The sequence below is a fragment of the Thunnus thynnus genome, chromosome 11, assembly GCF_963924715.1.
Source record: "Thunnus thynnus chromosome 11, fThuThy2.1, whole genome shotgun sequence".
NCBI classification, from domain to species: Eukaryota; Metazoa; Chordata; class Actinopteri; order Scombriformes; family Scombridae; genus Thunnus; species Thunnus thynnus.
The window spans coordinates 14477708-14490061 of NC_089527.1; the positions used below are offsets into that span (position 1 = coordinate 14477708).

General features: G+C 39.6%; 1 protein-coding gene across 3 annotated transcripts in view; it reads left to right on the top strand.

The window, feature by feature from the left end:
* LOC137192522 (E3 ubiquitin-protein ligase SH3RF3-like) overlaps nt 1-12354 on the top strand; it is a 105602-nt gene that overhangs the window by 60635 nt on the left and 32613 nt on the right. For 2 of the 3 annotated variants that reach the window (XM_067603282.1, XM_067603281.1), the window contains exons 2-3: nt 6794-7069; nt 10734-10829. In XM_067603282.1, coding sequence (XP_067459383.1) covers nt 6794-7069; nt 10734-10829 — 372 coding nt within the window. The remainder of the gene's footprint in view (nt 1-6793; nt 7070-10733; nt 10830-12354) is intronic. The other variant, XM_067603283.1, reaches the window with a different exon arrangement.

Sequence of the window (12354 nt, forward strand, 5' to 3'; positions counted from 1 at the left end):
CCAAGTTTGTTGGCCCAGGGGAAGAAAGACAAAGAAGGAATTAAAGTGAGAAGAGAGAGAGACTAGAAGAGAGAGAGGTGAAAATAGCGGGAGGGTGAGAAAGGATATAGAAGCATCAAGGGAGAAAGGGAAATGGGGAAAGCTGAGCATAGGTGAGTAGATGCAAGAAAAGACAGAAGTGAGACTAGAGTGAGAAATCTACTACTTCTTCCTTCTCCTCAAGGGTACTCTAGTTGTGCAATAGAGGGAGGGTCGGATGTTGATTTTGACTTCCTATCCAAGGATACCAGTGCAGGAACTGAAATGGCGACCTTTCGGTTTCTTCCTTAACTCTTCTTCCTCCTCCTCTCCTCTCCTTTTCTTTCTATGTCTGTTTTTTTTTTTTTTGCCTCCAAGTGACTCAAATCAGATATCCGATCTCCGGCTATGCAACCGCTGTCAGATCGGTCAGATCCGAAATTCATGTGGTTTTTGTAACATCTCACTTTCCTGCGCATATTGCCTGTCATCACCTCACAGCCCGGTAAAAATAAACACGGAGGAGAGCAACAGTGAGGGGTCAATGGAGAGATGAGGAAGTTTCAAATTTGTTGGACATTTATGCAGAAGCTTCTATTCAAACCAAACTGGAAGAAGCTTATGCTAGCACAGCCATGTCATCCGTGTTTATGATTTGACTGTTGCACAAATGACGTCGACCATGCAGCTCACATTTTGGCATTTCAGTGTTGAGAACGTGAATGTGAACAATCAACACAAAAAGATTGGATCTGACTAAAAAATTGTAATTGAGCATTGAGGCCTGTGGTGTGAATGTAGCCCTATAGACTCATCTCATCCTGTACCACTTCTTCTCCGTCTCTCTTTCTCCCTTTCCCATCGTTGAGGTTAAATGGTTGCACTGGTAAAACAGGGAGAGAGACAGATGTGGAAAAGTTCATACGCCCTCACCTCCCCTCCCAAGCCCATTATAGCCCATCTGGGGTTCACACATGCCCTCACAAATAGAAACACACACTTTGAACATGCTTGCTCAGCATCAGCTAGTTGTGGGAAATATTTGATATGATTAAATGTGTAAAGATCACTTTGTTTTTTACACTGTATGGCCAGAAAGGTTTATGTTTGTGAACTTTTGTTCTGTTCTTTGTAGTTTGGGTTAGTCCTTTCAGTTTTGATGAAGGGAAATCTTAATGCTACAACATACACACAATGATATTTTAGACACTAGTTGGCTTCCAACTTTGTAGCAGCAGTGTGTGGAAGTTCCTTTCCTGTTTCTTCAAGTTATATCCATAAATAAATGGTTTTTCACAGTTAAGTGTGGAAGAATGTGACTGGCCTGCACAGAGCAATGAGCCTAACCCCCTCCTATACCCTTTAGATGAACTGGAACACACACTCTGAGCCAGGCCTTGTTGGCCAACACTGATGCTCTTCTGTCAAATCACTGCAACTATCAGGCTCCAAAATCCTGTGAAACACCCTCCCACAAGAGTGGAGGCTGTTATTGCAGCGGATTACAGTAATAGCTGTGATTTTTGAACGAGTAATAGATTAGCAGAATTTAAATTAATCGCCAACTATTTTGATAATCCATTCATCATTTGGAGTCATTTTTTTAAGAAAGAAATGCTAAAATTGTGTGGTTCCAGCATCTTAGATGGCTATGCAACCGCTGTCAGATCGGTCAGATCCGAAATTCATGTGGTTTTTGTAACATCTCACTTTCCTGCGCATATTGCCTGTCATCACCTCACAGCCCGGTAAAAATAAACACGGAGGAGAGCAACAGTGAGGGGTCAATGGAGAGATGAGGAAGTTTCAAATTTGATGGACATTTATGGAGAAGCTTCTATTCAAACCAAACTGGAAGAAGCTTATGCTAGCACAGCTATGTCGTCCGTGTTTATGATTTGACTGTTGTACAAATGACGTCGACCATGCAGCTCACATTTCGGCTAAATCTGCACATGCGCGGCAGTTTAGCTCAACGGTGTTGAGAACGTGAATGTGAACAATCAACACAAAAAGATTGGATCTGACTAAAAAATTGTAATTGAGCATCGAGGCCTGTGATGTGAATGTAGCCCTATAGACTCATCTCATCCTGTACCACTTCTTCTCCATCTCTCTTTCTCCCTTTCCCATCGTTGAGGTTAAATGGTTGCACTGGTAAAACAGGGAGAGACAGATGTGGAAAAGTTCATACGCCCTCACCTCCCCTCCCAAGCCCATTATAGCCCATCTGGGGTTCACACATGCCCTCACAAATAGAAACACACACTTTGAACATGCTTGCTCAGCATCAGCTAGTTGTGGGAAGTTGAAGTGATTGAAGGTGAAGTGGGAAGGTTGATATGATTAAATGTGTAAAGATCACTTTGTTTTTTACACTGTATGGCCACAAAGGTTTATGTTTGTGAGCTTTTGTTCTGCGGCCGTTCTTTGTAGTTTGGCTTAGTCCTTTCAGTTATCTTAATGCTACAACATACACACAATGATATTTTAGACACTAGTGGGCTTCCAACTTTGTAGCAGCAGTGTGTGGAAGTTCCTTTCCTGTTTCTTCAAGTTATATCCATAAATAAATAGTTTTTCACAGTTAGGTGTGGAAGAATGTGACTGGCCTGCACAGAGCAATGAGCCTAACCCCCTCCTATACCCTTTAGATGAACTGGAACACACACTCTGAGCCAGGCCTTGTTGGCCAACACTGATGCTCTTCTGTCAAATCACTGCAACTATCAGGCTCCAAAATCCTGTGAAACACCCTCCCACATGAGTGGAGGCTGTTATTGCAGCGGATTACAGTAATAGCTGTGATTTTTGAACGAGTAATAGATTAGCAGAATTTAAATTAATCGCCAACTATTTTGATAATCCATTCATCATTTGGAGTCATTTTTTTAAGAAAGAAATGCTAAAATTGTGTGGTTCCAGCATCTTAGATATGAATATTTTCTGGTTTCTTTAGTCTTCTATGACAGTAAACTGAATATCTTTGGGTTATGGACTGTTGGTTGGGACAAAACAAGATATTTGAGGTTGCATTTTGGGCTTTGGGAAACAGTGATCAACATGTTTCATCATTTTCTGACAATTCATAGACCAAACATTGTTTACATTCTTTTGGCCATGTAGTGTCAATGCAATGTCAAGTATTTAGCACTCCGGTAGCTGAATGGTTACTATGCATACCATATGACTGCGATGTCTCTGGTTCTATTCCAGCCAGGGACCTTTGTTGCATGTCATACCCATCTCTCTCCCCTTGTTTCCTGTCTGTCACTTCACCAAATCCGTCCAATAAAGGTAAAGATGCCAAAAATAAAAATGTTTGGTATTGAATATTGTATAATTTACTGTAGTACCTGTTGTAGCAGCAGTGGTAGTAGCAGTAGTAACAGTCAAAATAGCATGAAGACTGGATTTTTGTTGTTTGGGTGTGTATGTGTGTGTCTGTGTGTTTCCTTATATTGCGTCACCACTGATCTCAGAACAGCCAGGCAGTGGACCCTCGGGCTTTTCTATTCAGTGTAGCGAGAAATCAGTCTGCATGAGAGTGTACATAAAGGTTGTGTGTTTGTCTGAAAGTGTGTGTGTGTGTTGATATAATAGTAAACACCTTCTCTGGGAAGAAAAGGAGTTGTTTGTCTTTCATGCATCTTCTCCTCTGTTGGCCAACACACTGCTGTGTATTTACCTGAATCCTCTATAAGATAAACTCCCTTTTAATACCTGTCTCCTTCAAGAACATGTTCAGTATATTAAGTGTGTGCTGAGTACTGCAGTGTTTGTTTGGGTGTGTGTGGTGGTGAATGTGAATATAGGTGTGCTGTGATGATAAATATCTATGTGTCACTGGTCACTTTTATATTGTGCAGGTTTAAAACTATATCAAATTGTCTATTTGAGTCTTTTATGTGAAAAAAGGATATTTTGTGAGTATATACAATGATAAAATAGATCCAGTTTGCTTAATCACATCTTAATTGACCTTTTACTAAGCCTTGGTCTGCTTAATTACTGTTGCTAGGCAATTTACAATGATTAACAATGACAGATTACCACTTAAAATTATTAGTAATTTTTTAAACAATGGGCCCCTGATTTCAGAAAAGAGGTAAACAAAAGCAGGCCTCTGCTTTCTGATAACTGTTGCTGGCAGATTTTAACAGCTGTAGCTAGCTAATTAAACTAACGATATCTCCATGAAAACGCCTTATCTTGCTGACTTTTTATTGTCTTAAATATGCATTTGATGGCTACATATATGGTATGAAATCATGCTAAAAGACTGAGGCTAAAGCTATATTTCATATAGGCAAAAGTCAGCAATCTCACCAGGTGCATATCACGGTGCACCAAATTTGAATTTGATCATTATTGCACTTACCTTGGTGGACAAAACTAGCAAACTAGCAAACTGGCCTCATCAAAACCAGAAAAAAAAGATATTTGCTTGGTGAAATATCAATATGCAGATGCAGCTATCAGGTTTGTTCTTTCGCTTCATTCTCTGAAATACAGCAATCTACTGCTAGCAACATTAGCAGTGGTAAATACTGCAAAAAAAGCAGAGTAAAACCCTTTTTACGCTGTAATGTGAGTACACCTTTGGTCTTGTAAATAACCATTGGTCACTACTGCAGGTACTAAGCTTAGTTAATTGCAGTTTATGTATAGCAGACATACACTGTTTAATGCATTCCTTACACTTTTACTCTTGTGTTTGTGGTTTTGGCTGGCTAAAAAAGTACACTACCCTCCAGACTTTAAGACAAATATCACACTCACTGTAGACACATGCACACTGCCTCAGCATGTAGAGAAAACCGAAGCTTGGCAGACCTGTGCGTAGTTACAGTTGCTAACCTATGATTGGACATGGATTAATTGAGAATACTGTATATCAATAAGGTGACCTTTAACATGAATTTCAATGCAGCATTTTGCTCATATTCTACACAAGTATGGCATTTTGTACAAAATCAGTTTGTGTAGGGTTAGTGGGTCAGTATGTGTCTAATAGCATATGATAAGTTAGACACTCCAGACCTGATTTTGATGTAACTCCAGAGAGTAATGCATCAAACCACTCTGGCATTTTCAAAATTACTGTGTTTGGCCCAAGGTGGGAGTAGCAATTACCTGGCAAACATTTTAATAACCAGTCATATCTTACGTACTGCTGGGGGGAATAAAATGAAACTTGGAGCACATATCCAACTATCCATGCTCTGCAAATTTGTCTCCAGGGCCAACAGTTTGCAGCATATTGAATTTTCCACTGTTTTAAGTTACTTCAAAACCAGTTTGCCCCCCAGGTTATTTTTTTCATATTAATTTACTGATGACTGCAGGAGTCACTACTTCATTTGCACCTCTCCAATATAGGACACCACAAATGTTAAAATGAAGAGTAGAGAACAAACACATACAATGTATTTTTATTGTCATATACCAGACTTGAAACTGATTTGTTCCAGACATGGCACAAAGGAGCACTTACCAGCTCTTTAATAGGAAGAATATAATGAAACAGCATTTCACCAGAAACTCACGCAATTGTCAACCCCAAGGTTTATGAGGTGTAGTTATCTGCCATCATTTCGACACAGTGACACTAATACTAGAAAGCAGTGCTTTTAATCCTCTGTAGAGGCTTTTAAAATGCACTTAATGCTGCTCTATGTAAGATTTTTATTTAAAAAAATATACCTGTCACCTGGGCCTTTTATGTTAATCACTAGTGGGGCAACAGTACAGAAGAGCAGCTTATCCTCACTGAGACCCTGGTTTCTGGTTTAGGAGAAGATAACTGACAGGTAATAACATCTGGCCACTGAAACAAGCTGAAATTTAAGAGCAAAATACAGAAGTGTCTTCTTAACAGCAGAATGTGAGTGGAGAAAACTTCCTGAACCTCTATTAATTAAAGACATCACTTGCAGGATCGAGGTCCCGGCAATTCAGACTTAAGTCTTACAGTCATTTCAGTCCACCAGCCCACAAAAAATGACCTTTCACTAAGCCCCTACCTCTTAGTTACTGTTGCTACCCCTGTTAAGCTTTCTAATCTTGCCTTGCACATACAGTATACAGTTTACAATAATAGCAGTTGGCTGTATTTAGTGTCTCTGAAAATATTACATATAATTCAGTTATTGTAAAATATAAGTTGAACATTGACCATCTTTGTTCCGTCTGTCACAACACAGATGAAACAGTAACCTGTCTTTTTTGGGACTGTACCTTTAGGCAAACTTTTTGGTATCACCTTAAATAAGATCCTCAACTCAAATTTAAAATTGAATTCATTGTATTTGGTATTTTTGCTGATGAAATGTCTGCCAGGAAAATGCATGTTATTAATATTATTTCTTTATTAGCAAGATTTCATATACACTCCAGCAATTTTGCAAAAGGGAAGCCCAACCCTACTGTCTTCATGTCCTGCTTAAAATCCTACCTAGTCACACTGAAATCCTGCACAAACTCTAAAGCTGTGAAAACTAGAGCCTTATGTAATGTATTTGATCTCTAATTAATTAATTTGATTATTTTCCCCTTTCCCTTTTATTTCTTTATTGATATCAAACTATTTGCACACTACATCGAGCATACTGCCTTGTTACTGTTGTTGAAAAGATAAACCTGTTGTAAATATAATTTTATATATAAAATAATATAATTTAAAAAAAATGGTGGTATGATATCTGTTCAAACTTGTGTATAAATAAATGTTTTGTGCTTACAATAAGTATTTGTATGTGTGTATGTTTTGCAGAATATTCCAGCACTGCCTTGTGGTAAAGCCCTGTACTCCTACGAGGGAAAGGAGCCAGGCGATCTCCAGTTCTCCAAGGGTGACATCATCATCCTGCGACGTAAGGTGGATGACAACTGGTACCACGGCGAGCTCAACGGTTGCCATGGTTTCTTGCCTGCTAGTTACATCCAGCTGCTGCGTCCCCTGAGCCAGACTCCGCCCCAGGGCAAAGCACTGTATGACTTTGAGGTCAAAAACAAAGACCAGGATAAAGACTGTCTGGCCTTCAGCAAGGTAGCGCACACAGACACACACACACACACACATATACTGATCACACACTCATCTGAGGACACTTGTTGTATCAATCACAGCACAAACATAGCAATATAAGAATATGGGAAGGCAGCATGGAAGAATCAGTGCAGAGAAACCTCCTTGGAGGGATGGATAAATACTGTAGTAGAAGCAAACACTTATCTATTGTGTTAAACCAGACTATTTCTTTGTAGGACACTAATAATTTATCATTACTGACTCTACTCACAGATTGGTTCTTGTGATGTAAACCAGAGCAACTTCAAACAGAGTGAAAAGTACAAGCTCTGTGTGGTTCCTTCCCAAAGGAAATGCAGTTTTGACCTTTTCCTCCATGTTCTTAAAATTAACGCTATTGGCTTTTACATTCGAAGCAACAAGAATACACGACTAGAGCTATAAAATCTGTACTGCTGAAAAAAAAAAACATCTCCTTTTCAAAGCTGTAAGATGGTAAGTTGGTTGATTCGAACAGCATGGAACTTGGTCGTGAAGCTTGGAGGATGAACTGTCATTCTTACCAGTTATCGCAGCAGGAGCCTGCTGCTGTATGTTTCTCCTGTACAACATCATTAGGGAGGCGGCACCTTACTCATTAGGGAGGCAGCCAGGCATTGACACTTGTCATCTCCCGCTTGGACTGCCCGCTCGCCTGAGCCCCTGCATCTGCCACCAGACCTCTGCAGCTAGTCCAGAATGCTGCTGCCCACCTGCTATTAAACACCCACACTACTCCACTTCTCCGCTCACCACACCGGATCCCTTTTGCTGCTCTCATCCAGTTGAAGACTCTGGTCTACAGGGCAGTGAAAGGACCTGCTCCTTTCTACTTCCATGCACTGTCAAATCCTGCACTCCAGCCTGACCAATGCACTCCTCTACCTCCATAGGTTTAGCCGTCCCTTCACTCTGAGGGCCTTGTGGTCATCTTTGTCAAGGCTCCTCTCTGTACTGGCGCCACAGAGGTGGAATGAACTCCCCACTGAAGTCAGGGGGACAGCACAGACCCTACCTTTAGACACAGGGTTAAATTAAAGCATTTCTACAGAGCCATTGAACGGTTATTTTTTTCTAACGTACTTTTGCGTTACCTCACAATAACCTTGCATTGCCTCGACACTGACTGTGTCCACAGCTGTAGCTGCCTGGCTGTGGGTTGAGCTCTGGTTGAAGCTGTGGCTGTGACTGCGGACAGGCTTATTGCTCGGGCTACAGCTTCATTTGTGGTTGTTGCTATGTTGCGATGGATATAGCTACAGCAGCTGAACTGTAGCTACTCTTCACCGCTCTGATTAATAGTCTGACACTCGGGATTTGAATACGGTGCTTCTATCAGATATGACAGGTGTGTTATCATACAGCAGAATTCAGGAATAGCTACAGCTCAGCAAGCACTGCTCTTTCGCTTCACCGCACACACTACACCACCCCTGCATGTAGTTAGTTACACCCATTATTAATGTGTCACAGCTGTCAGCATAACAATCAAACCAGCGCACATACAAATACTGCAAGAGCAGAGGCCAAAGCTATAGCCATCCCATGGCTATAGAATAACAGTTACTGCCTGTCAGAATCACAGCAGCAGCTGCCAGTCATAATATAGTTTAGAGAACTAGTTTAACTAACTCTGCTAATTATCGCAACATTAGCTGCAATCATACAGAATTCTGGCAGAGCAGTCACAGCTGAGACACTCATACTATTGCATCATTATCCAGTTCAGCCTTCCTCTATGGATTCAAAGATGTGCAAAACATACTGTGAGGCAACGCAAAAGTATTATGAGGGAGCGTAAAATTTAGAGCTTAGTCAACTATTATATTAATTGCCGACTTTTTGATAATTGATTCATTGTCAGGTCATTTAAGTAAAAAGAATGTTCTGATTTCAGCTCCTCAAATGTGAATATTTTCTGGTTTGTATGATAGTAAACTTGGTTGTGGACTGTTGGTAGAGACAAAAGAAGACATTTGAGGACATCATATTGGGCTGTGGGAAACAATGATCAACATTTTTCACCAAAGTAGTTCAGAAAATAAGATAAGATATGCTTTACTGTCCCCTTAGGGAAAATTTTCTTGGGCTCAGCGTCGCTGCATCACAAAACATTCATCTCCCAAACATACTTGACATACATACCAATCATAAATACATAAATCATTAAATGAATATAAAACAAAAAAACGCTTTTTAGGGGCTCCGTATACTTCCATTTCACATCTCACCTCTTAAAAATGAGTCTCAAAATTGCTCCATTTTTCAAAGTATCACTATGGAGATGGTGAGATAAAGACAAAATGAGAGAAGACACTCCCTAAGAAGTGTGTATCCAGGCTGGATTTGGTGTAAACAGTCATTTGTATTCCTTGTTCTGTCTTGTTCCTCAAAGCTTGTCGTTTGGTTCTCGCTGTTACACAGACTCATTTGTGATAGGACCGAACGTTCGACATATCCGCCCTGACTGTGTTTGTCAAGAGAGGAAGAGAGAGATTATTAAATTACAGTGTGCAGTACACTTCATTGTAGGTGTTTTAAGACAAAGTGCAACACAAGCAATAGATACTTCATCTCAAACATACTGTGTTCGACATCTATATTAACAGATGACAATAAGCTGTTAATAGTCCATATTATTTTGCATTTTAGGGCAAAACTAATCAACAGGTTAACGATTGAAGATTACACTAAGTCATATACTCACGTAGAGATGCATACCCCTGCGGTGTGCTGTATGTGTGTTGTCATGCGGAACCGGTGTGTGTGATATTGTTTTCTCAGTGTGAAAGGTAATTATTCAGTATGACTAATACACAGTCATTTACCAGCATTATCACCGCCGTCCCTAATGGTCTAACCAAGATATTATATTCATGTGAGGAGAGGAACAAGAAGGGGGAAAATACTTTCTTGATGAAGTCTGTGTGTGTGTGTGTGTGTGGTGAAGGGATGTAATATCACTATATGTGTGTAGGATTTAATATAGCTGAGAATATCATATGTACTGTGCAAAAGTTTTAGGCACTAAAAGTAACATGAGAATGCTTTCAAAAATAATGCCATGAATAGTTTTTATTTAACTACAGGATGAAGTATAGTAGACAGAAAATACAGGTTACTTACAAGCATCTTGGAGAACTTGCCACACTTCTTCTGTGGATTTAGGCATCTCAGTTGCTTCTGTTTCCTCATGTAAGAGAGTCTGACCAGACTGACTCCACAATGTTGAGATCAGGGTTTCTTCAGCCACCTCCCTGATGGTATTGCATTATTGATACGAATCTAAACACCCAAAGTGCCTGAAACTTTTGTGCAATACTAAGTATATAGGTAAAGGTGAGCATATACTTGCAAGTTATTTGTTACGTGTTATTTAATTATGTATACAGGTTAGGTTGGCAATGTCGTGATTTGAAAAAAACGTGATTTGAACACTCCAAAAGTACACTACTGGCTCTAACTCATCACTAATCACGCAAAAAACAAACATTCATTTATTTATTCCTTCATTTGTTCTTAAAATCACCCTAAATAAGACATTTTCCTATATTGATTCAAATGTACCAACAGGGTGTGTGTGTGTTTGTGTGTGTGTGTGTGTGTGTGTGTGTGTAGTCTCACTCTCCGCCTCTCTCTCCAGGATGAAGTACTGACAGTAATCAGGCGAGTGGATGAGAACTGGGCAGAAGGCATGCTGGGAGACAAGATTGGTATCTTTCCCATTCTCTATGTGGAGGTAAACCAACAGACACACAAGTGTGCACGCACACACACACACACACACACAAAATAAACCCCTTACATATCAAGTTACTACAAAAAAATAACTGTACAAGAAACAGCAATTTTGCAACTGAGCGTTTGTATGAAAGTATGTCTTATTTTATTTATCATTTATTTATAAATGTTGGTGTTTCAGGAGAGACTTCCACTTTGGTATCCAGTCCACTTTGATGACAAACAGTAATGTTCTGTTTTTTTATGGGTGGAAACATTCCCACTACTTTAATGGCGTCCACTGAAGGGGTGACAGAAACCTGTGTTCCTCGTCATTCACAGGAAGAGACACTGACTTATTCAGATTTTTCAATAGAAAAGGAATATACTAATAATCATCTATTTCTGTTCACTGGGTTTAAATGTTAATATATTTATTTAAATATACTTGAACTCTATATAACTATAAACTAGGATGCATTGTCATTAACTCTGTGGCAGTTTCACTTTAAATTTTTACCCAATGTTTATCAGCTCTTTGTGCCGTAATCCATACTTTTTTTTATGGATACCTGCTGTCATCATAAATCTTGTCTTAAATAATTGTTGGCGCCGCCCCTGTCGGCAACTCAGTCATCTGTGTGTTATTGTGGTTTCCACTTTGGGGATCGATAAAGTATATCTGTCTATCTAAAAGCCATTGGCAGTGGAAATTAGTGATGCATTATTTACTTTTCGTTGGTAATAGCATCAGTTCCACATGTTTTCAAAAAGAACACAGTGAACATCACTTTCAGGTCAGGATGTAACAGGCAGAGATAATAAGTGCATCATTTTAGATAATTACAATTGCAAGCCGGCTAACTTTTATATACAGAACATTAAATTGTAGGAGCTCCATCATTGTTCTCCTTTTTATTCAAGGAAAAGACAACCCTCAGGATCACTATTTGTGATGTTGAATAACAATCATTAATTTACGTTTTTCGTACCCATTTCCAACCTTCCTCGTGTACCTCAACTGTATTTATACTCCTTTCAGATGACCGGTGACTTTGTTTGCAGTCGATGTAAATGGGTCACCCTGCACTGTCCGACCTGCTTTCAAAACCCTCCTTCTGGGCTGAAAGGAGGTCTTGGATACTGTATTACTTCAATATAAACATTACTCACACTGCGGGTATATTGTGTGCTCATTATTCTGCATCAAACATGGGATTTGTGTTTCACTCTACATTGAAATCCCCTCATGTTGTTCCCATATTAAGATGCGCTATTATGTTGTCTATGTTTGACCACATATGTGTAGGAATACACAACCAAATATTAAAACTGCACCAGAAATGCAAATTGCATTAGCAATGCTGTGTGTAACTCCACTGAGGTGGAGTTTTATTTAAGGAATTTCCTCTCAGTAAAAGGATAAAAACCCTGAACGTTTTACCTTCTTTCATGGTGCCATGCCTGTCAAGAGTGGAACATAGTTTACTTTAATCCTTGTGCCACTGAATAAATACCATGCACCATTTGCTCTGGGTAGCATT